The 24,880-nt window shown below is 45.2% G+C and overlaps 1 protein-coding gene across 6 annotated transcripts in view; it reads left to right on the plus strand.

Moving 5' to 3' along the window:
• The first annotated feature begins 266 nt into the window (after positions 1 to 266).
• SLC11A2 (solute carrier family 11 member 2) overlaps positions 267 to 24,880 on the plus strand; it is a 68,362-nt gene continuing 43,748 nt past the window's right edge. The window contains exons 1-3 of one of the 6 annotated variants that reach the window (XM_083729427.1): positions 6,757 to 6,912; positions 10,045 to 10,186; positions 17,132 to 17,215. In XM_083729427.1, the coding sequence (XP_083585553.1) occupies positions 17,182 to 17,215 (34 nt within the window). In that variant the 5' untranslated portion in view covers positions 6,757 to 6,912; positions 10,045 to 10,186; positions 17,132 to 17,181. Of the gene's footprint in view, positions 376 to 5,536; positions 5,645 to 6,623; positions 6,913 to 10,044; positions 10,187 to 17,131; positions 17,216 to 24,162; positions 24,520 to 24,880 lie in introns of those variants that run through there. The other 5 variants (XM_083729424.1, XM_083729425.1, XM_083729426.1 and 2 more) reach the window with 5 other exon arrangements.

Consider the following 24,880-nt stretch of genomic DNA (forward strand, 5'->3'; position numbering starts at 1 on the left):
CCAAGTCCAGAATGATCAATTGCACCAGCGAACAGAACTAGGATCAAAGTTTATTGTGCCCAATTAATTCTCCATTAATTATTGGTTTGTCAGTTATATTATTATTTTCAGAGCACTCTGCCCCACTATACATAATTGGGTGTATGTCTTTAAAAAAAAAAAGCAACCACATAATTGGTTTTGCCAGGCTATTTAAAACAACCCTGTCCATTACTAGCCTGGGAAAGGCAAAGTCTGGTTGAAGAATTATTATCAGCTGGAGACACTTATATAGGTGTGGGGTTTTTCCTTGTTGAGGAATCTGCAGTGTGAGAAGCTAACACCATCAACATAAAATGACTAAAAAACACCTCTCACAGCCCAACTGTGAGATGGGTAAGTACTAGCATTGCTTATTATTTAGGCTGCAAGTGGAGATGAGGTTTCTGTTCTGCTGGGTAGTTTAGGTTTTCCCTGTAGCATTCACATACCCTCCAACATTTCTCAAAATAAAATAGGGACATCCTATTCTATTCTTATTCTATTTATACCCCACCCATCTGACTGGGTTGCTCCAGCCACTCTGAGGACCTTCCGACATATATAAAAACATAATAAAACATTTTAAAAACTTCCCTATACAGATGTATTCTAAAGGTTGCATAGTTATGTATCTCCTTGGCTCAGAGGGCTGGATAATTCCATACCCTCCAACATTTCTCCTAAGAAAATAGGGACATCCTAAGGAAAAGCGGGCGATTCCAGGGTCAAATCAGAAACCGGGACAGCTTCTGTAAATCCAGGACTGTCCCTGGAAAATAGGGACACTTGGAGGGTCTGCATTCAGATGGGTGCAATCCTGTGTCTACTTTCCCCATCAAGCTCAATGGGACTTACTACTTAGTAGACATGCATAGGGCTTGTGCTGTGACTCAGATAAGGCTTTGATGGTCCCCTTTCCTGCATTCCCTGGAAATGTGATTTGGATTGCATTTGCTGGTCTAATTTGTGGATGATGCAGTCTCCTTGTGGAGGGACTGGAAGTGATGGGCTTTTGGTCGTGCAAGGTAACCAAAGGAGGAGGAGGTGCTCACAGAAGCCAATTGTAGCAGATGCTTTTGCATCCTTCCATGGTCAGCTACACAGCCTGAAACCCCCTTTTTTATACACATAGCTGTTAAAGGTATAGGTACCTGAATCTGAAATAACACAACTTATTTTCTTCTCCTTCTTTCTTGTATTGTTCAGGTTGCTCCCCGGCTTTGAACAAATATTATTTTATTTGTACAGGCATTTAAGTTGTCCCCCTCCCTCCATTTTTCCTTGTATGTGATTAATTGAAAAACTGCATTTACAAATCTGTTGCTGATTTTATTTAAAACAGCCCTATCCTTCTTTGTATCTTACCCACCCCTGCCAGAAGGTCCTCCTGCCTGCCTTATTCAAAGAATCTGCGACCCTGGGCAGACAAGATAATAGCAGTTACAGATAGGTAGCCGTGTTGGTCTGCCATAGTCAAAACAAAAAAAATTCCTTCCAGTAGCACCTTAAAGACCAACTAAGTTAGTTCTTGGTATGAGCTTTCGTGTGCATGCACACCTCTTCAGATACACTGAAACAGAAGTTTCCAGACCCTTCTATATAGTGAGAAGGTGGGGAGGGGTATTACTCAGAAGGCTGGTGGGAATGGGTGATTGGCAGATAGCTGTGATGAGCCTGTTGAGGACTCTTAACGACTGCAATAGGTCTTACAGGAAGAAGCAAGGGGTGAAAAGGTGAAAAATGGCTTTGTCATGTATAATGAGATAAGAATCCAAGGTCTTTGTTCAGGCCAGGTTTCTCCATGGTTTTAAGTTTGGTGATAAGTTGTAATTCAGCAGCTTCTCTTTCCAGTCTATTTCTGAAATTCCTTTGTAGTAAAACAGCTACTTTGAGATCTTGTATAGAATGTCCTGGGAGATTGAAAGATAATAGCAGTCTACAAATATTTATCTAAAGTATTTATTGACTGCCCTTCATTAAAAGAATCCTGTGAGTTTGCAAAAAGAAAAGCAGATAGATGACTTGCAGTGAGCAACTGTAACATGCATTTTGGCAGCAATGTGTCTTGGTGATCTGGTTCCTAGCTAGGGCATCGGCTGCTGGGACATCCTTGAAAGAAAAAGTGGCCATAAAACATTTGTATAAGCACTAAGCAAGGGCTGAAATGGCCCAATGGCTCTGGCAAGTCTTAATTTCCTCCCTTTAATCTTAGCCCCCATACATTCATGTGACTTAATGTCTAAGGTCAAGGGTTGCTTTTGTTATAAGAAAGAAACTGCTCCCTGTCCCTTATGGGGTACCCAAGAGTCCGTATGTAGGTTCTCTATCAGTAGGAGAAAATAACAGAGGCCAACCAGAGAATATTGAGAAGCAAAGCAGCTAGTAAGCCTGATCTTTATTAGCTGTTGCAACAGGGTGCTCACAACCACACGCAGGAGCCAGGAGGGACCCCGAACATTGGTGCACAAGCCCTTATATACACATTTGGAATTGCCCACCCTTGAGCTCAAGACCACCCCCCCAATACATCATACATACATCAGAGAAGGGGCAGTTTACAACAGAATCCTGTCTGACACGAAACCTGTTGATGGGTTTACCTGGCTGTTAATGGGCTTACCTGGACAGCCTGGCTAGTCTTTTGTGATGATAAATACTTCATTCCTAAGTCCAGGTCACAGGCTCGCCCTATTCATATCTTATATGTGCCCTTAAGGCAGGATTTGTGAGCAAAGAGGCAATGGGGAGGTTTTTCCCATTTCCTCCCTCCTTCTAGAGAAACATTTGAGGTCAATTTGGGAGAGACAAAATGGTTTCAGGACTTTTTCCTGTACTGTTTCTGACATGGGGTTTATATATTTATATGTGTGTTTGCTTGGTACATTTATTTTATATCTTAGACCTTATAGTTATCATAATGCTTTAAAACCCTCTTCACCCCTGTTTTGGTTTCTACAAAATGCTGCAAAAGACAGAATATCCAGTTAAAAGGACCATGGTAAGTAGCAAAGACCTCTGTGTCTCCTGGGACACGGCAGAACTGCTGGCAGTTAAGAGGAGACAACACTGGATTAGATAGACAAATAAGTTTGATTTGGTTTAAAGCAACTTAGAGCTGTTTCTCTTAGCTGTTGTTGTTTTTTTAAGGACTTCAGCAATGTACACATAGGTGGCTTAAAAGGCAACAAGGCTGTTTCCCCCCCCCACTGTGTTTCAAGCTTAATCTGCATATTTCTGTACACACCTGATGTACATTGCCTAATTTGTTTCCCTCCACCTCCCCAACTCCTGTTCAATGAAGACGTCGTCTGTGCAAGCATGCACTGTCTTCTGCACATGCCCAACAGCTGCCTCAAATTTACACATCTCAGTTTAACTGTAATGTGAATGTGGCTTACGTTGTCCTCTTGGATGGAAGAGGAGTTGAGAGAAGAAATAGGACCAAATGGCACTATTTCTCAAGGAACTGCACTCTGCATTCAAACACCAGCGGTGGGAGCCGGAGTAAATGGTAATGTGCTTGTAAATCAACAATAGCAAATACCTTGTATGTAGATCTTGATATGCTGATGAGCCGCCAAGTTTATAGATCAAATATTAATTGCTGGTGCTGGAAAGAAGCTAGCCCTGCGGGCCTGGGCATGTGGACCATAATTCAACATGAGCGAAGTATGCAAGCAGCACCTATCAACTAAGTAATTTCTATTGCTTTCAATGCAACTTACACTCCAACAAGTGAGTGTCAGAGCAATTGTGTCCTCCCTTTAGGGCTGGCCCAAGGAATAATAAAATCATAGAGATTTTATTTAGAAGACATCTGATTTTATTTAGAAGACATCTGAAGACAGCCCTGTTTAGGGAAGCTTTTAAGCTTTAATAGGTTATTGTATTTTAATATTCTGTTGGAAGCCGCCCAGAGTGGCTGGGGAAACCCAGTCAGATGGGCAGGGTATTATATTATTATTATTATTATTATTATTATTATTATTATTATTATTATTATTATCATCATCATCTAGTCCAACCCTCTGCAATGCAGGAATCTCAGCTCAAGCATCCATGATGGATGGTCATCCAACCTCTGCTTTAAAACTTCCAAAGAAGGAGAGTCCACAACCTCTAGAGGGAGACTGTTGTACTGTCAAGCAGCTTTTACTGTCAGAAAGTTTTTCCTGATGTTTATTTGGACTCTTCTTTCTTGTAACTTGAAGCCACTGGTTAGGGTCCTAGTCTCCAGAGCAGAAGAAAATAAGCTTGTTCCCCCTTTTTCATTTGTCCCTACATTTTGTTAGCTTGGGCCCAGTTCTCTAATCTGCAAAGGTTACTTTGAATTCTGATTCTGTCTTCTGCGGCGTTAGCTACCCCTCTCAGTTTGGTGAGAGTCACAACCTTCATTGTATGCTCAGTACTGGAGGGGGGAAGGTAGAAAATTGCAAAGACAGACAGAAGTAAAGGCAGACAAACCTTCTGAGTCTCTTTGATCAGTGCCCATCAATCTGGGAGTATGGTAATAAGTAGCAGCTGCTGCAAACACCTGCATGCATGCTGCACACGGAGAGTAAAAGCAGCCAACATCTATGCACAAGATTGTTTTTTGCTGTTTAGTCGTGTCCGACTCTTCGTGACCCCCTGGACCAGAGCACGCCAGGCACTCCTGTTTTCCACTGCCTCCCGCAGTTTGGTCAAACTCAGGCTGGTAGCTTCGAGAACACTGTCCAACCATCTCATCCTCTGTCGTCCCCTTCTCCTTGTGCCCTCAATCTTTCCCAACATCAGGGTCTTTTTCAGAGAGTCTTCTCTTCTCACGAGGTGGCCAAAGTTATTGGAGCCTCAGCTTCAGAATGGATATGTTTGATCATCTTGCAGTCCATGGGACTCTAAGAGTCTCCTCCAGCACCATAATCCAAAAGCATCCATTCTTCAGCCACCAGCCTTCTTTATGGTCCAGCTCTCACTTCCATACATCACTACTGGGAAAACCATAGCTTTAACTATACGGACCTTTGTAGGCTTTAGGTAAAGGGACCCCTGACCATTAGGTCCAGTCGTGGCTGACTCTGGGGTTGCGGCGCTCATCTCACTTCATTGGCCAAGGGAGCCGGTGTACAGCTTCTGGGTCATGTGGCCAGCATGACTAAGCCGCTTCTGGCGAACCAGAGCAGCGCACGGAAATGCCATTTACCTTCCCACTGGAGTGGTACCTATTTATCTACTTGCACTCGACATGCTTTCCAACTGCTAGGTTGGCAGGAGCAGGGACCGAGCAACGGGAGCTCACCCCGTCGCAGGGATTCAAACCGCCGACCTTCCGATCAGCAAGTCCTAGGCTCTGTGGTTTAACCCACAACGCTTTACGCTCATCTTAATAACTCTCTTGTGTTAAGGCTCCTGTGTGAATCCCCCAGTCCAGCTCTAATCTAAAGAGTGCAAGCGGACTACTCTACATTTTCCTAGCTCCGCGCGCCGCGCTGCGCCGGGAGGCGCCTTCTCCCTCCGCTCCCGCCTCTCGGCCACACGGCGAGCCAATGAGGGCAGCGGGGCCCGGCGGAGGGTGGGGCCAAGCCTCTTGATGGAGCTGAGCCATGGAGCTAGGAGGCTGGAGCCGCCTGTGCTGCCGGCGAAGGTAAGGGTTGGGGGCGGCCAAGTTGGGGCGCGGGGCGCCCTGGCATGCATGCAGTTGCTGAAGGGGGGGGGGCTCACTTCAGCAGCGGGGGGGGGGGGGAAGGTGGGTGCCGTTGTCCGCCGAGGTTTGCACACGTGTCACCTTCGTCTTGCTATCCCAGGGGTCAAGCCGGTCGTGTGAATGAGACAAAAGAGGGGAAGGGAAAATAAGATTACTTAGCCTAATTGCCAAGCCCAAGGTTTGGAGGAGGCGCCGCTTTTATTATGGTGGGAAAAAAAGAAAAGAAGCTCAGTTGAGGTTTTATTTCTCCCACTCCCTGGGTGGTTTTCTAAAATTAATGCAAGGATTATCAGGCGAGCCACCAAACTTGCTTTAGAAGACGACCCGGGACACTGGCCTTGTTGTCTGAACGTGGTTTTCAAAGGAAGTTCAATTCTTGCCGAGTCTCCCACTTTGCATTCAACTTTCTCGTGTCTTTTGAAATGCTTGACCCTCCGGAGCTGGCGTGCATTTCGGGGAAGCGCTTGCTTGCTTGCTGCTGGGCTCCATTTGCTTCTCAAATCATTTGCACAACTCCCTCGCCCTTGCTCTTGGATGAAACCCGGCGTGTTTTTTTTTTCCTTTCTGGTGGTTTGCTCTGAAAATAGGAGCTTTCCTGCTATCCAAACATCCTCAGGCGCCTAGTTTGGGGGGGTGAAAGGTTGCTGATACGATTGCAAGGTTGCGCTTTCACGTGGGTCGTTATCTCAAGTGAAATCAGTGGAGGAAGGGAAAGCAAAAGAGAAGGGGAGCATCTCTTTCCAAACCAAACAGAGTTGCAAGTCAGCGTGACCGGAGGGCATGTTCCTTTCCAGTTCTAAGTGGCCTGATCCTTTCCACCCCTTCCTCTCCTTCCCCCAGCAGAGATGGTTTTCTTGAATAATGCACCCAGCCTTGCCTGGGAGTCCATCCCAGGTTTTTATTCTGGTCTGGGAAGGCAGAAGAGGGCACTCTGGGAAAAGCAAAGAGATAGGGATGACTCTTATTTAGCATGTGACACTTGCAACCCAGTCTAAAGCATGTTGACTTGGACTTTACAAGGCCAGGTGTTACCAGTGGGGTTTTATTTCCAGGTAAGTGCGTTTAAGAATGGAAGCCTAAATCCTGTCTTCTGTTTTAAGCAACAAGGCTGTGCCTTATTTCCAGGCCTCCAGGTGTACAGGACTCTTGCCCCACGTCTGAAAACAGGAACAGTGTACTTCTGAATGCCACGTGCCAGGGAGAAACAGGCAAGAGTCATAATTTTCGTAGGTTGCCTGTGATTTCCCCAGGGGCGTTCTGTTGGAAACAGAGTATTGGGCTAGATCAGGATTTCTCCAGCTGTTTTTGGACTACAATTCCCATCATCCCTGACCACTGGTCCTGCTAGCTAGGAGTGATGGGAATTGTAGTCCAACAACATCTGCACACCCAAGTTTGGGAAACCTTGAGGAGCTAGATTAACCTTTGGTCTGACCTAGGTGGGAGCCTGTGTGTTGTGGAGCATAAGTCTGCCCATTTCAGTGTTTTCTTTTCCATCTGGGCCTTGTTATGTTGCATTCTGTGTAAAGGAGATTAATATATATATATATATATATACACACTTCATGAATAGGAACTAAAAACTAATCCCAGTGCATGTACTGTATTTCTCTTCTCCAGTTATCATCTTGCAAAATGTTTGTGTGAGAAGGTTACTCAGATTTTCTAACAAATACAGTGGTACCTCGGGTTACATACGCTTCAGGTTACAGACTCTGCTAACCCAGAAATAGTACTTTGGGTTAAGAACTTTGCTTCAGGATGAGAACAGAAATCGTGCTCTGGCGGCGCAGCAGCAGCGGGAGGCCCCATTAGCTAAAGTGGTGCTTCAGGTTAAGAACAGTTTCAGGTTAAGAACGGACCTCCAGAACGAATTAAGTTCTTAACCCGAGGTACCACTGTAACTTGAATGCCATCCTTACAGCAAGATTGCATTATTGCATTGCCAATACATAACAGAGAATTGTTTTTAAATAGTTACCAGAGAGTCTCCCAAATTTGGGTCTCCACCTGTTTTTGGACTACAACTCCCATCATTCCTGACCACTGGTCCTGGTAGCTGGAGATGATGGGAGTTGTAGTCCCAAAACAGCTAGAAACCCAAGTTTGGGAAGCACTGAGGTATTACAACGAAGACACAGGCCAGCCAGTATTGTTGACACAAGTCAGTTAATATTGACACGGGGTCAGTCATTTATTTTTAAAGCAAGGGGATTTGGTTGTTTCTGGCAATATAGTATAAATGAGTTGGCCAGACATACGTTGTCCTAAGGAATAATCATGCACAGTCTAAAACTGGGTGAGTGAACAGGATGTGATTCAACAACAGCACCACTGCTGAGTTTTGTTCTTAAACTCAGACTTGCGGGTGAGGACTGGTAGATGTCAGGCTTCATGATGCACTGTGTGTCTTGTGACACAGACAGTGAAAAACTGCTTTTCACAAAAGCTTGCTCAGATAAAGGCCCTCTAGTTTAACAGCATTTATTTGTTTTCAGGGCTGCTAACCACATGTGGTTACTCCTCTTAAATACCTATTGGTCCCATGCAAGGAAGTGTCCAAATTAGCAGGAACTAAAAACAGTCTGTTGCGTTTAGGTAAAGGTAAAGGGACCCCTGACCATTCGGTCCAGTCGTGACCAACTCTGGGGTTGCGGCACTCATCTCGCTTTATTGGCCGAGGGAGCCGGTGTACAGCTTCCGGGTCATGTGGCCAGCATGACTAAGCCGCTTCTAGCGAACCAGAGCAGCGCACGGAAACGCCGTTTACCTTCCCGCCAGAGCAGTACCTATTTATCTACTTGCACTTTGACGTGCTTTCAAACTGATAGATTGGCAGGAGCAGAGACCGAGCAACGGGAGCTCACCCTGTCGCGGGGATTCGAACTGCCAACCTTCTGATCGTCAAGCCCTAGGCTCCGTGATTTAACCCACAGCGCCACCCGTGTCCTCTTCTGTTTCATTTACTTCGAGGCAAATAATTGGAAGGATGGAGTAGTAAGGTTCAGATTTCAGGTCTGCATTGATCACTAAACTGTTGCACCTTATACATATGTATTCTCTCATATTCGTTTAATAATGCTTAAGGTTGAAAGCCTGACCCAACTTACCTGGGAGTAAGCCCCGTTAAATTCAATGCAAAGTCCTTCTGAGTAGACATAGTTAGGCTTGCACTGTTACTTGAGCTGCGAAACTATATTTCTTCTCTCTTGCTGGGGGAAGCTGGAGTCAGTCCTAATTCCAAATCAGTTGCAGTTTTGGACCAAGAAGTGGGGAGAAGCGGTTGAATTCAGATGGTGTGTTGTAGGCAACTGATCCTTGTTCAAACCGGCCTAAGTGCCAGTGATTCTAACAGATATGGTTTTCCCCTCCCCTCCTTTATCTCTTCTCATCAGACTGTTTCCGTGGTTTGGCTTGAGAATATTCTGCCCTTTTTCCTGGAAACTTGGGGAGGTGTACATTCTGATACACAGAGATACAGATACACACACATACTTAACAGTTAACGCCAAAGTAGGCTGCCCAGTGGTTCACAAAACCAGTTACATAAACAATACAAAACCAGTTACATAAACATTTAAAATATAAGCAGCCATCATTAAAGTACACAATAAAAAAACCCCATTAAAATAGCACAGCAATTAAAACAGGTGACTTGAGTGGAGAGATCAAGGGAGCAGCTGGGTAAACAGGCTAGCCCCTTCTGTGCTCACAGAAGTCGTCACAGAGGTTGACCAAAGCCATTGCACTTTAGGTATTGTATATTTCATGTGTGTGTAGGTCACATAACACCATTCTTGCCACTGAACCCTGTCTGCTAGCACAAACTGCTTGCAAATGTGTGCCAGAGTGATAGCGGTCACACCTTGCCTGCCCCAGACCTGGTGCCACATAAAATTTACGGGGACATCTGTGTGTGTCTTGGCAAACATGCCCTTGTGGGTCACAGTAGGACCTCTTCTAGGCATCCGTGGGTCAGAGTCTCATTGCAACAGCTGCTTTTTGCTTTCCTGTTGTCATCATTGACTCGAATGAGTGTTTGTGCATAACGTATAATTAGCTTCTGGGGAAGAATGGCTTAGCCATGAAACTTCCTGGGTGGTCTTGGAGAAGTAGGCGGTTTGAACAGGTACCTGCAGTCTTGTCATCTGAGCCAGCCAAGGATATTCTGCTGTCTGAGGCAAAGGAAGATGACCTCTGCCACCGCCCAGTTTGATGTATAAAAGCCGGCCAGTTTAAATATTAGTCGTTGAGCATCTCCTGTTACTAGGTCCAAGGGAACCAGTAAGGGCTTTGAAATGGTTTTATGCTTCCACCAGGGAAACTATAAAAGCATTTAGCAACCACCTCTCTCTCTGTGCTGTCAGGAAGCCCATTTTCTCCCTTGCTGCCCCGTACAAGGCCAGTTGCTGAAATAAGGCAAGGATTGGACATTCAGTTGAATCCATGTGTGTCCTGTGTTTTGCGGTTCTTTTAAACAAGGTGAGCCTGAAGCGTATGTGAGATAGAGAAATCAACTTGAAATCAAGTTGCTGGAGAGAGCTGATCTTGCACTCAGCTGCTCCCCTGTTTGTGCATGCTTGTTCTTCATTTTCAATTGTAGTGCGTACATGAAATGGGCACCAGGAAGCGTGCCATAGCTCTGTAGCAGCTCACATACCTTGCCTGCCCTTCAAGGATCTCCCATTAAAGGAATTTTGCTAGCAGGGCTGCTAAAGACCTCATTGGAGAGCCACTGCCTGTCATCTGAGAGTGCTAGGCTAGTTTGCCTCCACGTAAGGACGCGGGTGGCGCTGTGGTCTAAACCACAGAGCCCAGGACTTGCCGATCAGAAGGTTGGCGGTTTGAATCTCCACAACAGGGTGAGCTCCCATTGTTCGATCCCTGCTCCTGCCCACCTAGCAGTTCGAAAGCACGTCAAAGCGCAAGTAGATAAATAGGTACCGCTCCTGCAGGAAGGTAAACGACGTTTCCGTGCGCTGCTCTGGTTCGCCAGAAGCGGCTTAGTCATTCCAGCCACATGACCCGGAAGCTGTCTGCGGACAAACGCCGGCTCCCTTGGCCAATAAAGCGATAGTAAAGGTAAAGGTACCCCTGCCCGTACGGGCCAGTCGTGTCCGACTCTAGGGTTGTGCGCTCATCTCACTCAAGAAGCCAAGAGCCGGCGCCGTCCGAAGACACTTCCAGGTCACGTGGCCAGCGTGACGAAGCTGCACTGGTGAGGCAGCACCAGTGCCGCACACGGAAACGCCGTTTACCTTCCCGCTATAAAGTGGTACCTATTTATCTACTTGCACTTAGGGGTGCTTTCGAACTGCTAGGTGGGCAGGAGCTGGGACCGAACGACGGGAGCTCACCCCACCGCGGGCATTCGAACCGCCGGCCTTACGATCAGCAAGTCCTAGGCACTGAGGTTTTACCCACAGCGCCACCCGCGTCCCTAATAAAGTGAGATGAGCGCCGCAACCCCAGAGTTGGTCACGACTGGACCTAATGGTCAGGGTCACTTTACCTTTACCTTTAAGGTGACTTCACGTGTTGTGTGCATGTCCAGGTTTGTGACACTCCATGCAGCTGCGCACCCTTTGCACGCACGCAAAAGCAACCTATCGGATGTGCCCCTTTGCACACCTTGCTGCCGAAAGTCAGGTGTAGCAGATTTAAAGGGTAGTAAACTTCCAGACACCTTCACTACCCATAATTTTCTGCTTCTAGACTTGAACCTGGCTTTATAGGAGGATTATAGAAGAGCAGAGAGGCACTTGTGCCAGCAGAATGTGTGATATGGCACGTCGCAGAGAGGGTACTGCTTGCGCACGTGCCTTGTAGGGCACAAGCCTACAGTACTGAGTATTGTGTACAGTTCTTGTCCCACCTATTAAAAAAAATGTTGTAGAGATGGAAAAGGTGCAGGAAGGTACATCCAAATTTATTAGGGGGCTGGAGCGACAAGGTTACAAAACTTGAGACTTTTTAGCTTAGAAAAATGGGTGGTGTGGTAGAGATGTCTCTATCCCATAACACAGGGATGTCCAACAGGTCGATCGCGATCTACTGGTAGATCCATGCGAGATTTTGGTTGATCGCTGGTCCCGCTGCCTCGCCCTCCATAGTTTGAGGTGATCCTTTTTTGAGTTGCTGCTTCTCTTTGATCCCTAAATAATGTTAAAACGTTGCACCCCCCCCAAAACGCTAAGCAACTTGTGCCTCCTGAACCCCTCCAAAAACATTGCTCTTCCCCTCCCCCAAAAAAATCTCAACAACTTTGACGTGAATCCCCAAAGAAACCCGGGCCTTTCTCCTCCCTAAAAAAAGTTCAACAACTTGAACCCTGGGGTTTGATCACTGCCAGTTTTTAAACTTGTGAGTAGATCACAGTCTCTTGGAAGTTGGCCACCCGGCCATAACTTCGTAACTTGGGGTTGTGCAGTGGAAAGGAAGTCACTCTTACACACAACATGCAGTTAATTTATGGAATCCACTGTCGTGAGATGTGGAAATGTCTTCCGACTTCCAGGGCTTAAACGGGAGGATTGGCTCAGTCATGGAGGAGAAGTCCATCGGTCATTATTAGCCGTAAAACAGAAGCGCACTTCCAGTAGGGTTGCTTCTGCATTCTGAAATGGAGGGGCGATTTGAAATTTCTGGGCATCTCTTGTTCCCTGTAGCTAGGGGAATCCGTTTACCGCAAGCCGAAAGCTTCAGCTGTGCCTCTGGGGGAAATGCTTCGAGTAGTAGAGCGTGCTGTTTAATCAAGCCGAAGACCTTGATTGAATGAGGGCGCATTTCTTTCCTGACTTGTTGGAATGCCCTGGCCCAGGCCTCCAGAGGACGTGCTTTCCTCAGTCTATCTGCCCTTCTGAAAGAGAGTGTCCTACTTTTGCATCCTTATTATCCGTTGGGAAGATTCTTTGGAAGAAATGTGGGAACCACAAGTCCAGTCTTCCCCAACCCGGTGCCCTTTGGACTTCAGTTACCACCAGCACCAGTCATTTGGAGGAGGTTAAAGGTAAAGGGACCCCTGACCATTAGGTCCAGTCGTGGCCGACTCTGGGGTTGCAGCGCTCATCTCACTTTATTGGCTGAGGGAGCCAGCGTACAGCTTCCAGGTCATGTGGCCAGCATGACTAAGCTGCTTCTGGCGAACCAGAGCAGCACACGGAAACGCCGTTTACCTTCCCACCAGAGTGGTACCTATTTATCTACTTGCACTTTGAGCTTTTGAACTGCTAGGTGGGCAGGAGCAGAGACCGAGCAACGGGAGCTCACCCTGTCACGGGGATTCGAACCGCCGACCTTCTGATCGGCAAGTCCTAGGCTCTGTGGCTTAACCCAGAGCGCCACCCGTGTAATTCAGAATGGGACAATTTTGGCAGGATTCTTCCGCCACACTCTTTGATGGAAGCATATCCATGCAATGGCTTCAGCTAAATAAATATTATCTGTATTGTATCGTGGAGGTGAACATGGTTGTAAAATATTTTAATTGTAATGGAAAACTCCACAAGGAGACTAGGATCCTGTTTGCCTTTGCTCTCAAGCTGCTTGCTAATCCATATCTCTGTATAACAAGTTTTTTCATGTATTTTTCCTTGAAGTGAAAGCAATGCTAAAATTGACCTAGTTCTGACTCCTGCCACCCACATCTGCTTCTCTGCAATTAGTGCTCCTGATTCATATTTTTAAAAATGAGCAGCCATTTAAGTATTCAAAATGATACTTGCTTTGGTTAGTTTCCCCTTCGACTTGCTTAGAGCTTCCTAGGACTGGCTGACAAATTAAGTCCTTTGTATTCCTTTCTTTTATGGCTGCCTTTCCCAGCCTTTTACAGTGGTACCTCGCAAGACGAAATTAATTCGTTCTGTGAGTTTTTTCGTCTTGCGAATTTTTCGTCTTGCGAAGCACCCAAAATCCAAAAAACCCCCCAAAAAGTTTTAAAAGTTTAACTTACCAAATGGCTGCAAAAGAAGTTTTGGAAAAGCTTCAAAAATCACCAAAGGCTTTTAAGAAAAAGAAAAAGGAAACAAACTTGCAAGACGTTTTCGTCTTGCGAAGCAAGCCCATAGGGAAATTCGTCTTGCGAAGCAACTCAAAAAACGAAAAACTCTTTCGTCTTGCGAGTTTTTTGTCTTACGAGGCATTCGTCTTGCGAAGTACCACTGTATCTCTTGTATTCTTTCTCCTTCCCTCTACTTGTTCCCTTTGTTGAGCATAACATATAGAGTGGTACCTTGGGTTATAGACGCTTCAGGTTACAAACGCTTCAGGTTACAGACTCCGCTAACCCAGAAATAGTAGCTTGGGTTAAGCACTTTGCTTCAGGATTAGAACAGAAATCATGTGATGGCAGTGGGAGGCCCCATTAGCTAAAGTGGTTCTTCAGGTTAAGAACAGTTTCAGGTTAAGAACGGACCTCCAGAACGAATTAAGTTCATAACCCGAGGTACCACTGTATTAAAAAACCTTACGCATTTAGTCTGACCACTGAGATTTGAGCTTCCCTAGGGCAGAACTTCAAGGTTGTAGGAAGTGGTGTGGAATATTTGTATGTTAAGAATCAGTTTTGAAAAATGTCGCAGTGATAGGACCAGCCGATAGAACCTGAAGCTGGGATGAGGAGCCTGTTGTCCTCCAGATGTTGGTGGACTCCCAACTCCTATCATCCTCAGTCAGCATAGCCTGTAGTCAGGGATGTTGGGCAATGCATTCTGGCAACATCTGGAGGGCCAAAGATTCATAATCCCTGAAGAAGACAACTAGCATGTAAAAGGGATGGTCCGGGTTTCCCATTAAACCCTCCTTATCTCAAGCCTGCACCCTTGTTAGACTGAGAGTAGTAAACTGCCATATCAAAGTTCTGGCTCAAGCGACCTCCTTTGTAAGAGGCATGAGAGAGTTCAGTGTTTATTAGGAAAGAAAGAGCTTGTTTGTTCTGGGGAAAGATTACAAGAACAAACTATTTCAGACACATCTTGGGAGAGCTGTCTCTGCTATATAGACTGAACTGCAGTTGGACTTTGGTATCACTGAAAGCTGTCTACTCCTGCAAGGTGGGAACGAGGGGGAATGTGGAATGGCAGACAGAAACTCTGGAACTTTGTATGTTCACCTTAAGGCTTGTTGTTTTCTTGCATTTATATCCCACCGTTTTCTCCAAGGAGCTTAAGGTGACATACATGGTTCTCCGTCTGCTCATTTAATCCCAAACAACAACCCTGTGAGGTAGGATAGGCTGAAAGGCAGTGACTGGCCCGAGGTCACCCAGCAAGCTCCATGGCCAAGTGAAGATTCGAACACAGGTCTTCCAGGTCCTCGTCTGACACTCTAACCATTTCACCACACTGGCAAAGAGACACTCTTCTGCCTGTTTTGGCAGAACCAAACTTGCCTACCCCAAGGAAAAAGGCTAACTACAGTAGGCCCTCTGGTTACGAATTTAATTCATTTTGGGGGTCCATGTTCACCCCGAAAAATCCATAACCAGAGGTGTCGCTTCTGCGCACGCACATGGCACAATAAAGCCCTTCTGTGCACATGTGCAGAGGGCTTCTGTGCATGCGCGAGCGGTGAAACCTGAAAGAATATGTTTCTGGGTTTGCCGCTTTTGCAACCCGAAGATTACATATCCAGAGTGGTATGTAACCCGAGAGTCCACTGTAATGTTAATCACCCTTTGCTTGCAGCCACATTTCCCTCTTTTTTGTGTCTCTTTCCAGTGGGCACCTGTCAGTCAAGTTCAAGAAATGGCACTTCTGTTCTCAATGTAGTATTGAAATAAAAATACTCCACAGGTTGAAAAGTGCTGTGTGTAAATTCTAGCAACACTGGCCTTTTGGCTGGAGTTGCTTGGTAGATCGTTTGTTTAATTTGTTAGTTGCTTTATCTTGCCCAGGGCAGCCCAAAGTGACTTGTATCCAAACAGACAGATAGAAAACCCTCCGTAGATACAGTCATACCTCAGGCTGAATGTGCTTCAGGTTGAGCGCTTTTCGGGTTGCGCTCTGCGGCAACCGGAAGTAACGGAGCGCGTTACTTCCGGGTTTCACTGCTTGCGCATGCGCAGATGCTCAAAGTGACGTCATGCGCGGAATCGGCAAAACTCGACCTGTGCACGTGCAGATGTGCCATTGCGTCTTATGTTCTATTTAGGATGCAGACGGCGCTCTGGAATGGATCCTGTTCGCATCCCGAGGTACCACTGTACATTAAAACCAAGAGGAAAAATAAATGCATGAAAAACATCCCAGTTCCAAATGCATCAAACAAAAAATGATCCCTGGTTCCAAACGAATCAAGCAAGTGAGCCAAGACACTAATTATAAAATAAGGAAAATGTTCCTTGAGGAATTACCTTCTCTTCATATCCATACCTGCCTTCTGGTTGTATCGTGTTATGAGTGGATGAGGTCTGTCATATGACGGGTCCATCCACATGACACAGAATTGGGCTCTTACATCCTTTACAGCAGTGGTTGGTAGTGACCACCTGTGATTGATGGGACTGTGAATAGGTTGAAAAGTGCCTGGGGTGGGATAGAAATTTACAAGGCATTTGGGTTGGGCTCAATGGTGGTCTAGGAAACCCTGCTTTATAGTCTCTTCAACATGAATTTACTGAGCTAGATGATGTGTTGGTGTGTCCACAGGCTGATTTGCTGGGGGTGCAGCATTTTTTTATTATTTTTTATTGAGTTTATATACCGCCCTATACCTGGAGGTCTCAGGGCAGTTCACAGGCAAGATCACAACGTATATAATCAAAATGAAAACAACAACCCAATAACACTCCCCCCTGAAAAGAGTCCCATTTTAAAAGGGTATAGGATGTTGATTAGGTCAGCCAAAGGCCTGGTTAAAGAGGAACACTTTTGCCTGGTGCCGAAAGATGTGTAATTAAGGCGCCAGGTGAACTTCCCTGGGGAGAGCATTCCACAGATGGGGAGCCACTGCAGAGAAGGCCCTGTTCTTGTGTTGCCACCCTCCACACCTCTCAAGGAGGAGGCACACGAAGGAGGGCCTCAGAAGATGATCTCAGGTTCTGGGTAGCTTCATATAGAAAGAGGCGGTCCTTGAAGTATTGCGATCCTGAGTTGTTTAAGGTCCATGCATCTTGAATGCAGCTACACTGTCTTTTTTAGACCTTCTCGACCATCTCGTCAATGCACCCACATCCTCCACTGTAAATGCTGCGCTCAAAAGGACATGAACCACACTCTGGCTGTGTGGTTCCATGTGTGCTCCACTTCTCCACCATCTTTCCTTCCATCATCACAGATCTATGTGTTCTGTTACATTTGCATCTCCAGCCCCATCTTCTCTGGAAGAGGTGGAAAGAACAGACTTGGACTGTTTCAGAGTCTCATTAAACTTTGGGCGCCCCATGTAGCCATGCCCTAATGATTTTTATTTCTTTGTGCTCTCTCCTAGTGAATGTGACCTCTTCTAAAGAGCCTGGCTCTACAGAGAAAGTTCCCACCATGACACCGGGGAAGGAGCGGGAAGCATTATATGGTAAATTTGCTATTTCATTCGTTGTTGTTGTAAGGAACTTGATGAAACTTTTCAGACGCAACGGACAGAAAATCTAAAAAAAATTTCCTGTCTTTAATTGAATGTCGACTGTTTTCTCTGTCTTAGGTACTAGTGTGAGATGTTAATTTGGGACAGTGTTTGGGTTTTTAAGAAATCATCATTATTAAATTTCTATACAGTGGTACCTCGGGTTAAGTACTTAATTCATTCTGGAGGTCCAGTCTTAACCTGAAACTGTTAAATTTCTATACAGTGGTACCTCGGGTTAAGTACTTAATTCGTACTTAACCTGAAACTGTTCTTAACCTGAAGCACCACTTTAGCTAATGGGGCCTCCCGCTGCTGCTGCGCCGCCAGAGCACAATTTCAGTTCTCATCCTGAAGCAAAGTTCTTAACCTGAAGCACTATTTCTGGGTTAGCGGAGTCTGTAACCTGAAGTGTATGTAATTCGAGGTACCACTGTACTGTACTTCATCTGAGGATCACAGGGCGGTTTACAATATAAAAACACAAAAAAACCTTAGTAATAAAAAATTCACACACACAAACATGCCCTGCAGTTTAAAAGGTGGCTGATAATAATAATAATAATTTATTATTTGTACCCCGCCCATCTGGCTGGGTTTCCCAAGCCACTCTGGGTGGCTTCCATAGAAACAAAAAATACACTAAAATATCACAGATTAAAAACTTCCCTGAACAGGGCTGCCTTAAGATGTCTTCTGAATGTCAGGTAGTTATTTATCGCTTTGACATCTGATGGGAGGGCATTCCACAGGGCGGGTGCCACTACCAAGAAGGCCCTCTGCCTGGTTCCCTGTAGCTTTGCTTCTCGCAATGAGGGAACCGCCAGAAGGCCCTCGGCGCTGGACCTCAGCGTCCGGGCAGAACGATGGGGGTGGAGATGATAAGATGTTGATTAGGTCAGCCAAAGGCCTGGGAGAGGAGGAATGTTTTTGCCTGGTGCTTAAAGATATGCAATGAAGGGGCCAGGCGAGTCTCCCTGTGGAGAGTCTCCTACAAGTGGGGAGCCACCACAGAAAAGGCCCCATCTCATGTTGCCACCCTCTGGACCTCTCGTGGAGGAGGCACACGAAGAAGGGCCTCAGGTGATGATCGCAGGGTCCAGTTAGGTTCATATGGTTTCCTTGAAATGAAGATCTGTGAAGACTGTGATGTCTTTAAGGTATATGGTTTTATTTACACATATATACAACCTGCACATATAGGATGGAGAGGCTCACAGGAGATCTTCTTCCAGCAGATCTTCCTCCTTCATTAGGTTTCCAGCACAGAGCAAACAGGTGTCTGTCTTTGCCTCTTCTAGCATTCAGCTTTTCAACCCACCCACCAACTGGCTTTTGTCCTTCTACCTACCAGCCAAGCGGTGGTGAGGGCAAATGCCCACCTATTTTCTTCTATAGCAACTTCTTCCGATTTGTAAATAGCGGTACTTAACTAGTCAGCCAAAGCTAGACAAAGGAACTGGTTTGGCAAGCTTGCTCTCAATTCTTTATTAAAATTGTTATGTACCGCTGCATCATAAAAATATATCACGGTGGTGATAGTCATTCTCTTATACGTTTCACTCCACACATTCAGAAACAGATGTTTTGGAAAGGGGCACGGTGTGGGGGGCTGAGTCTTCCCTCCGAACCTCAAAAAACACAATAGTGGATAACCAACCCTGATCTGGAAGATCCCATTCTCTTTGCCCCCATCCCTGCTTTTAGGACTGGATAAGAAATGGGAGCAAGCCCCTGCGACTGAATATCATTTGTCCAAGCGAACTGTAAGCAAACTCTGTGGAACTGGGAGATACATTCTAGGAAATCCTTTAACTGCTGGCTTGTTAAATCAAGCAGTGTTGCACAAGATAAATTTTACGGGCTCTATATTCACGTTATCACCACCTCCCAGCCATTGTAAGGAGGCTTTTTAGTTTGTCTTGAATTACGCCTATGGGCTTGTGCAGCTAGAAAACACTGCTATATAGGTCTGTGTTCTCAAGGCCCTTTAAGGAGTTGGTTCTGTCTGAATTTCAGTGGTGGGGAAGGTCAAACCAGATGGACCTCTGAGATGACTTTTATCTTTTGTAAATGTAGACCCTCTGTGCAGCTAACAGCTTTGGCTTTAATGGGCTCCAGTTCCCTGTGATCATGAAACCCAAAAAATACCTTCCAAAACCCTCTGTTGCCTCCAGGCCCTCTGAAAGAGAAATAATTCCACTGAGCCCCTTTCACCAGATGTGGACATACCGTATTTTTTGCTCTATAAGACTCACTTTTTCCCTCCTAAAAAGTAAGGGGAAATGTGTGCGTGTCTTATGGAGCGAATGCAGGCTGCACAGCTATCCCAGAAGCCAGAACAGCAAGAGGGATTTCACTGTGTAGTGATCCCTCTTGCTGTTCTGGCTTCTGAGATTCAGAATATTTTTTTTCTTGTTTTCCTCCTCCAAAAACTAGGTGCGTCTTGTGGTCTGGTGCGTCTTATAGAGCAAAAAATACGGTAGCTTAGCACTCTTTGCCTGCTTCCTGAGTAGCTTCAGTCTTGAGATCTTTTTCACAAATCTACATCACTTTCATAGGAACATAAGACAGTGCATTTTTCCAAGCCAGACAACTTGTCTGTATATTATTATTAATACCGTATTTTTCGCTCTATAAGACGCACCAGACCATAAGACGCACCTAGTTTTTGGAGGAGGGAAACAAGAAAAAATATATTCTGAATCTCAGTAGCCAGAACAACAAGAGGGATCGCTGCACAGCGAAAGCAGCGATCCCTCTTGCTGTTCTGGCTTCTGGGATAGCTGCGCAGCCTGCATTCGCTCCATAAGACACGCACACATTTCCCCTTACTTTTTAGGAGGGAAAAAGTGAGTCTTACAGAGCAAAAAATACGGTAATTTCCAATTTATGACTCTCCCTTCACCCTAAGGTCCCAGGACAGGTTGCAGCAATTAAAATGCAATGTTAAAAACAATGTGCAGTCGAAAAAAACCTGGGTGGGGGATATCCTAAAAATACACATCTCAGGTGTCAAAAGCCAGGATAAAGAAGTGTGTCATCAGCATGAAGATTGAATGGATTGAAACTGGGACATTCGGCTCGCAAAGTGAGCAGTGTACTTCTGAGCTATGGCTCTTCCATGAATAGTATCAGCCACTGCCTTCTAGGCAAGAAAATTTCATGCAGTACTGTAACACGTGGGCCCTTTCTCTTTGGAAGTTATTTATAGATTGCCCTTTAATGCTTTTCTTAATTCTAACAGTCTTGGTGGATTTGGCAAGTTGAAAGCATATGTGTTTGCTAGCCTGCTTATTATTATGTTTTTTATTATTCATTTTATTCTATACCACTTTATATTTTTAAGAAAAAAATCAAAAGCGGTTTACAGCATATTAAAACATCAATAAAACAATCCAAAATCAAACATTTCTGAAGAAAGTCAAATATAAAATATACAGTCAAAACTAAAATATTATCTTAAAGATTTCAAAATAAAACATTACAAAGGAGGTCAACTACAAAATACATATTCAACACAAACAAAGTTAACAAAAAAAAACCTTTAAACATTTCAAAAGAAAACATTACCAAGTGAAGTCAAATATAAAATGCACGTATAAAACATATAAAACTTTGCATACATCAGTTTAGAGAGGTGGCTGTTTAGCCTAAACTTGCATTGCTTTCTTCCTGAGGTGAAAAATGTAATAAATATTTCAGTTTTTAAAAAGGGCTACATCTTATCAGATGCCTATTGGCACAGGAAGGGAATGGAAACTTCACTTTTCAATGCAAAGGCCAACACTGGTGTAACTGTTCTGCATGCAACTCCTGACTTGCAGAGAGAATTCTGTAAAAGAAAGTTATACCCCTGAAACTTGAGCATTAATGTTTACTGGTATTGGCTTGATTTTGGTCACCACATCAAGCGTCTTCCTTTCCTGCTTTCCTGTCAGGCAGAAATGAGTCATGCGTGAATCGTGGATTGTGGGCCCCCTCTACTGCTGCAGTCCTCTGTTTACATGCAGCGACCCCACAACTTGAGCTTGTTTTACTCACACCATCGCAACCGTACGCCATTCTCTGCTCTCCTTTTATTTCTCAAAGCCCAGTAAGTGAAGGGACGGGCTTTGGGAAGGAGGCGCGATGGCTCTGGGACGCTGCCAGAGCCCTCTCATTGCCATCCCAAAGCCAGTTAACAGAGCAGCGTCCCAGAGCCCTCGTGCCACCTTCCCAGGCATCCCAGAGGCTAGTAAGAAAGGCATCTCCTTGCTTAAAGGCACCTCTAGAAGGTGACGGAGGACCCTGGGAAACTCTCAGGGCCCCCTACAACCTTCCCAGGCCCCAGTAAGCAGCCTTCCACCTCACAGAGGGTAGTTCCGGGGGTCCCTGCCTTTGCACAATTTTGCCTTTGTGCTCAGACACCTTAGAACCGAACCCTCGCGTAAATGGCGGGTCCGCTATACATGGAAGCGAGCCCTGTGTAATGGAATAGGGTTTACTGTTGAGTAAATGTGCAAAGGTAAAGGTAAAGGGACCCCTGACCACTAGGTCCAGTCGTGACCTAGAAGTTGTGGCGCTCATCTCGCTTTATTGGCCGAGGGAGCCGGCATACAGCTTCCAGGTCATGTGGCCAGCATGACTAAGCCGCTTCTGGCGAACCAGAGCAGCGCACAGAAACGCCGTTTACCTTCCCGCCAGAGTGGTACCTATTTATCTACTTGCACTTTGATGTGCTTTCGAACTGCTAGGTTGGCAGGAGCAGGGACCGAGCAATGGGAGCTCACCCCGTCGCAGGGATTCGAACCGCCAACCTTCTGATCGTCAAGTCCTAGGCTCTGTGGTTTAACCCACAGCGCCACCCATGTACATTCTACTGTAAAGGTAGAATTTGCCAGCAATGGGGGAATTGCACCAACTATCCATGAGTTATTTTCTTTTGGGGCTGGGCATGCAGTTTTTCTAAAAGAAGAAGAAGAGTTTGGATTTGATATCCCGCCTTTCACTCCCTTTAAGGAGTCTCAAAGTGGCTAACATTCTCCTTTCCCTTCCTCCCCCACAACAAACACTCTGTAAGGTGAGTGGGGCTGAGAGACTTCAAAGAAGTGTGACTGGCCCAAGGTCACCCAGCAGCTGCATGTGGAGGAGCGGAGACGCGAACCCGGTTCCCCAGATTAGGAGACTACCACTCTTAACCGCTACACCACACTGGCTCTCTCGTGTCCATCTGAGCTGAAACTGACTCAGTTAACCCATTACTTTTAGCCTCTGGTTGGACAACTGAATTTTCTAAGAGATGATTTTCTGATGGGATTTAAGGAATGTAATGTAACTGTTTATACATGATATGGGTTCCCGTTTCCTGACGTAGAGGAAATTGAGTAGCTCATGAACAAGTCTCTCTTTCTCTGTCTTCTTAAAACCATAATATAAACGATGACCAAATGCCAGTTACAGTTCTGAATGCGCCAGTTAAAATGTTGCTCAGTGGTATGCATAGGTAAGGATGATTCTTGGCCAATATTCTTGAAATAATGACTCGCTGGTTTTGTGCTGTTAAATATGTTGATTTTAATAGATATGGTCACAGCTATAAAAATCAACATATTTTAAATGTGTGTAATTCAATTGCACTTCACTACTGAATAGCAAATTGGTGTCTTGTTCAGCAGTTTTATCATTTTGCGGAAGCAGGCTTTTAAACAATATTTCCTCAGGAGAGAAGAGCCAAGAAAACACAAGGTGACTTTCCTCCATGGAGTGGTTTTTCAGAACTCTTGAAATGCTCAACTTCTAAGGAACAATTCTTGATTTTTGCATGCAGTCTTTAGGCTTTTTCAGATCTGAAGAAGGAAATCAAATCTCCCCAGGTCTTACAGGAAAGGTGCATTCACAACTCTCTGAAACAACCAACGGAAAATATCTCTATATGCTTTTCATGTTCCTTGCTTAGGTGTGGTATTAGGAATTCCTGCACTAATGTCTAATTTTTCTTCTCTTTAAACTGCCTAGTCTTGAAAATGTCCAAACTAGCAATGGAACATTAGCTGAGTAATGATTAGATCAGGTGAATCACTGCTTAAATTTCAAAGGACCAGAGAGGGATAATCTGTTCATGGTTGACCATCATGGCAACTGTTTTTAGGAGGCTTTAGGTGGGGATGATTTGGCTAAAACTGGATAATTCTGCATGGGGACTGCGGATTTCCCTAAAGACTTCTCTACCTTCTTCCCCATGTATTGCTAAAAGGCTACTTTAAGGAGTTCTAATAGCTTACTTGTTGAAAGCATCATATTCCAGAGGTCTTCTTGTCCCACTCCTTGCCATTGTACAAAGTCTCCTGCATTGGTCAGAGGTTGAACTAGATGACCTGGCTAGTTATCTTCCATATCTGTGATGCTATGGGCAGGTCAGAAACTAAAAAATAATATGCCACTTTGATGGCTTCTGGTTTTGACACGACGGTGGTGTTATTTTCTAGGAGTGTGGAGTTTTGAAACCATTTTTGTCATGGCCAAATATTTGGATAAACAGTGAAACCTGGGGCTTAAATGACAGCTTTCTGCTCTCACCAGAACAAAGCAGAAAATTCACTATCATCTAGTGAAATCCCCAGGCACCAGGTTGAAATTCCCCTTCCCATTTGAAATCCCTGTGCAAGACTGAAGCGAGCAACCCTGTAAAGACCGAAATCATTCAGCATGCCCCTAAAACAGAACTTCTCTCCTTTTGCTGACCTATATTTGCCAGGCAGCCTTACACACCTTTTCAAAGAGGACATTCCAGATTCTTTCTCTCTGCCAAGGCCTTGCGACAGCTTACGCTTTTTGTCAGGTGGCCAGTTTTTCAGTACGCAACTTCAGGGAAGTCAACAACAGGCTGCATCTGTGTGCTACATCATGTTCCTTACACTTTCTTGTCTTTGTTTAACTAGCTAGGCAAGGTGAGTTTGGCTCATCTGGGGGTGGAATTCTTCCTGCAATGGTGGTTTTCATTACACAACTGTTGCTTTAAAGCCACCATGTCAACAGATCTGCTGAGTGGCATCGCCTCTTTAATTTGGGAGGCGGGGAAGGCAGAGGTGTAGGAGGAGAAACTGACTTCACAGCTGCAACAGAAAACCGTGTGTTATGTGCATCCTCCTGCTTCTCGACTATATATTGGTCTCTTCTACGCTTCCAAGGAGGCTGGCGTAAGTGGAGCTCAGCTTTCTTGGTCCCTGGAAGCAGAAACAAAATGCCACGTGGGGAATACAAATTAGAGTATAAGAGTGAGTAGAACCGGAGCGTTGGGGCAAGTGGGGGGGGGGGTAGAATAACATTTCAGGACTTGATGTAAAACTTTTTCCAGTGTCTTGTAATTTTCCCTTTTGCAGAGAGTGGAGGGCTGTTTTGGGCGAAACCCTTGTTAGATGCCTTCTGTAGATCTGTGTCTACGTAGCACTCTTTGATGCAATTCTTGTTTGCTGATGGGAGAGTCAGTTTAATCCACAACTTCCCTATGGTTAAAAAAAAGAAGTTGTGCTTTGCACCTGAATTCTGTCTGTTAGCCACATTTTTATATTGAATAAAGCTTCTAGATGTGTTAAAGGGTGAACATGATTTTCAGCCCTTCTGGACTGGACCCAAAGA

Source organism: Podarcis gaigeae (genome assembly GCF_964106915.1).
Source record: "Podarcis gaigeae genome assembly, chromosome: 2".
In the NCBI taxonomy this organism is placed as follows: domain Eukaryota; kingdom Metazoa; phylum Chordata; class Lepidosauria; order Squamata; family Lacertidae; genus Podarcis; species Podarcis gaigeae.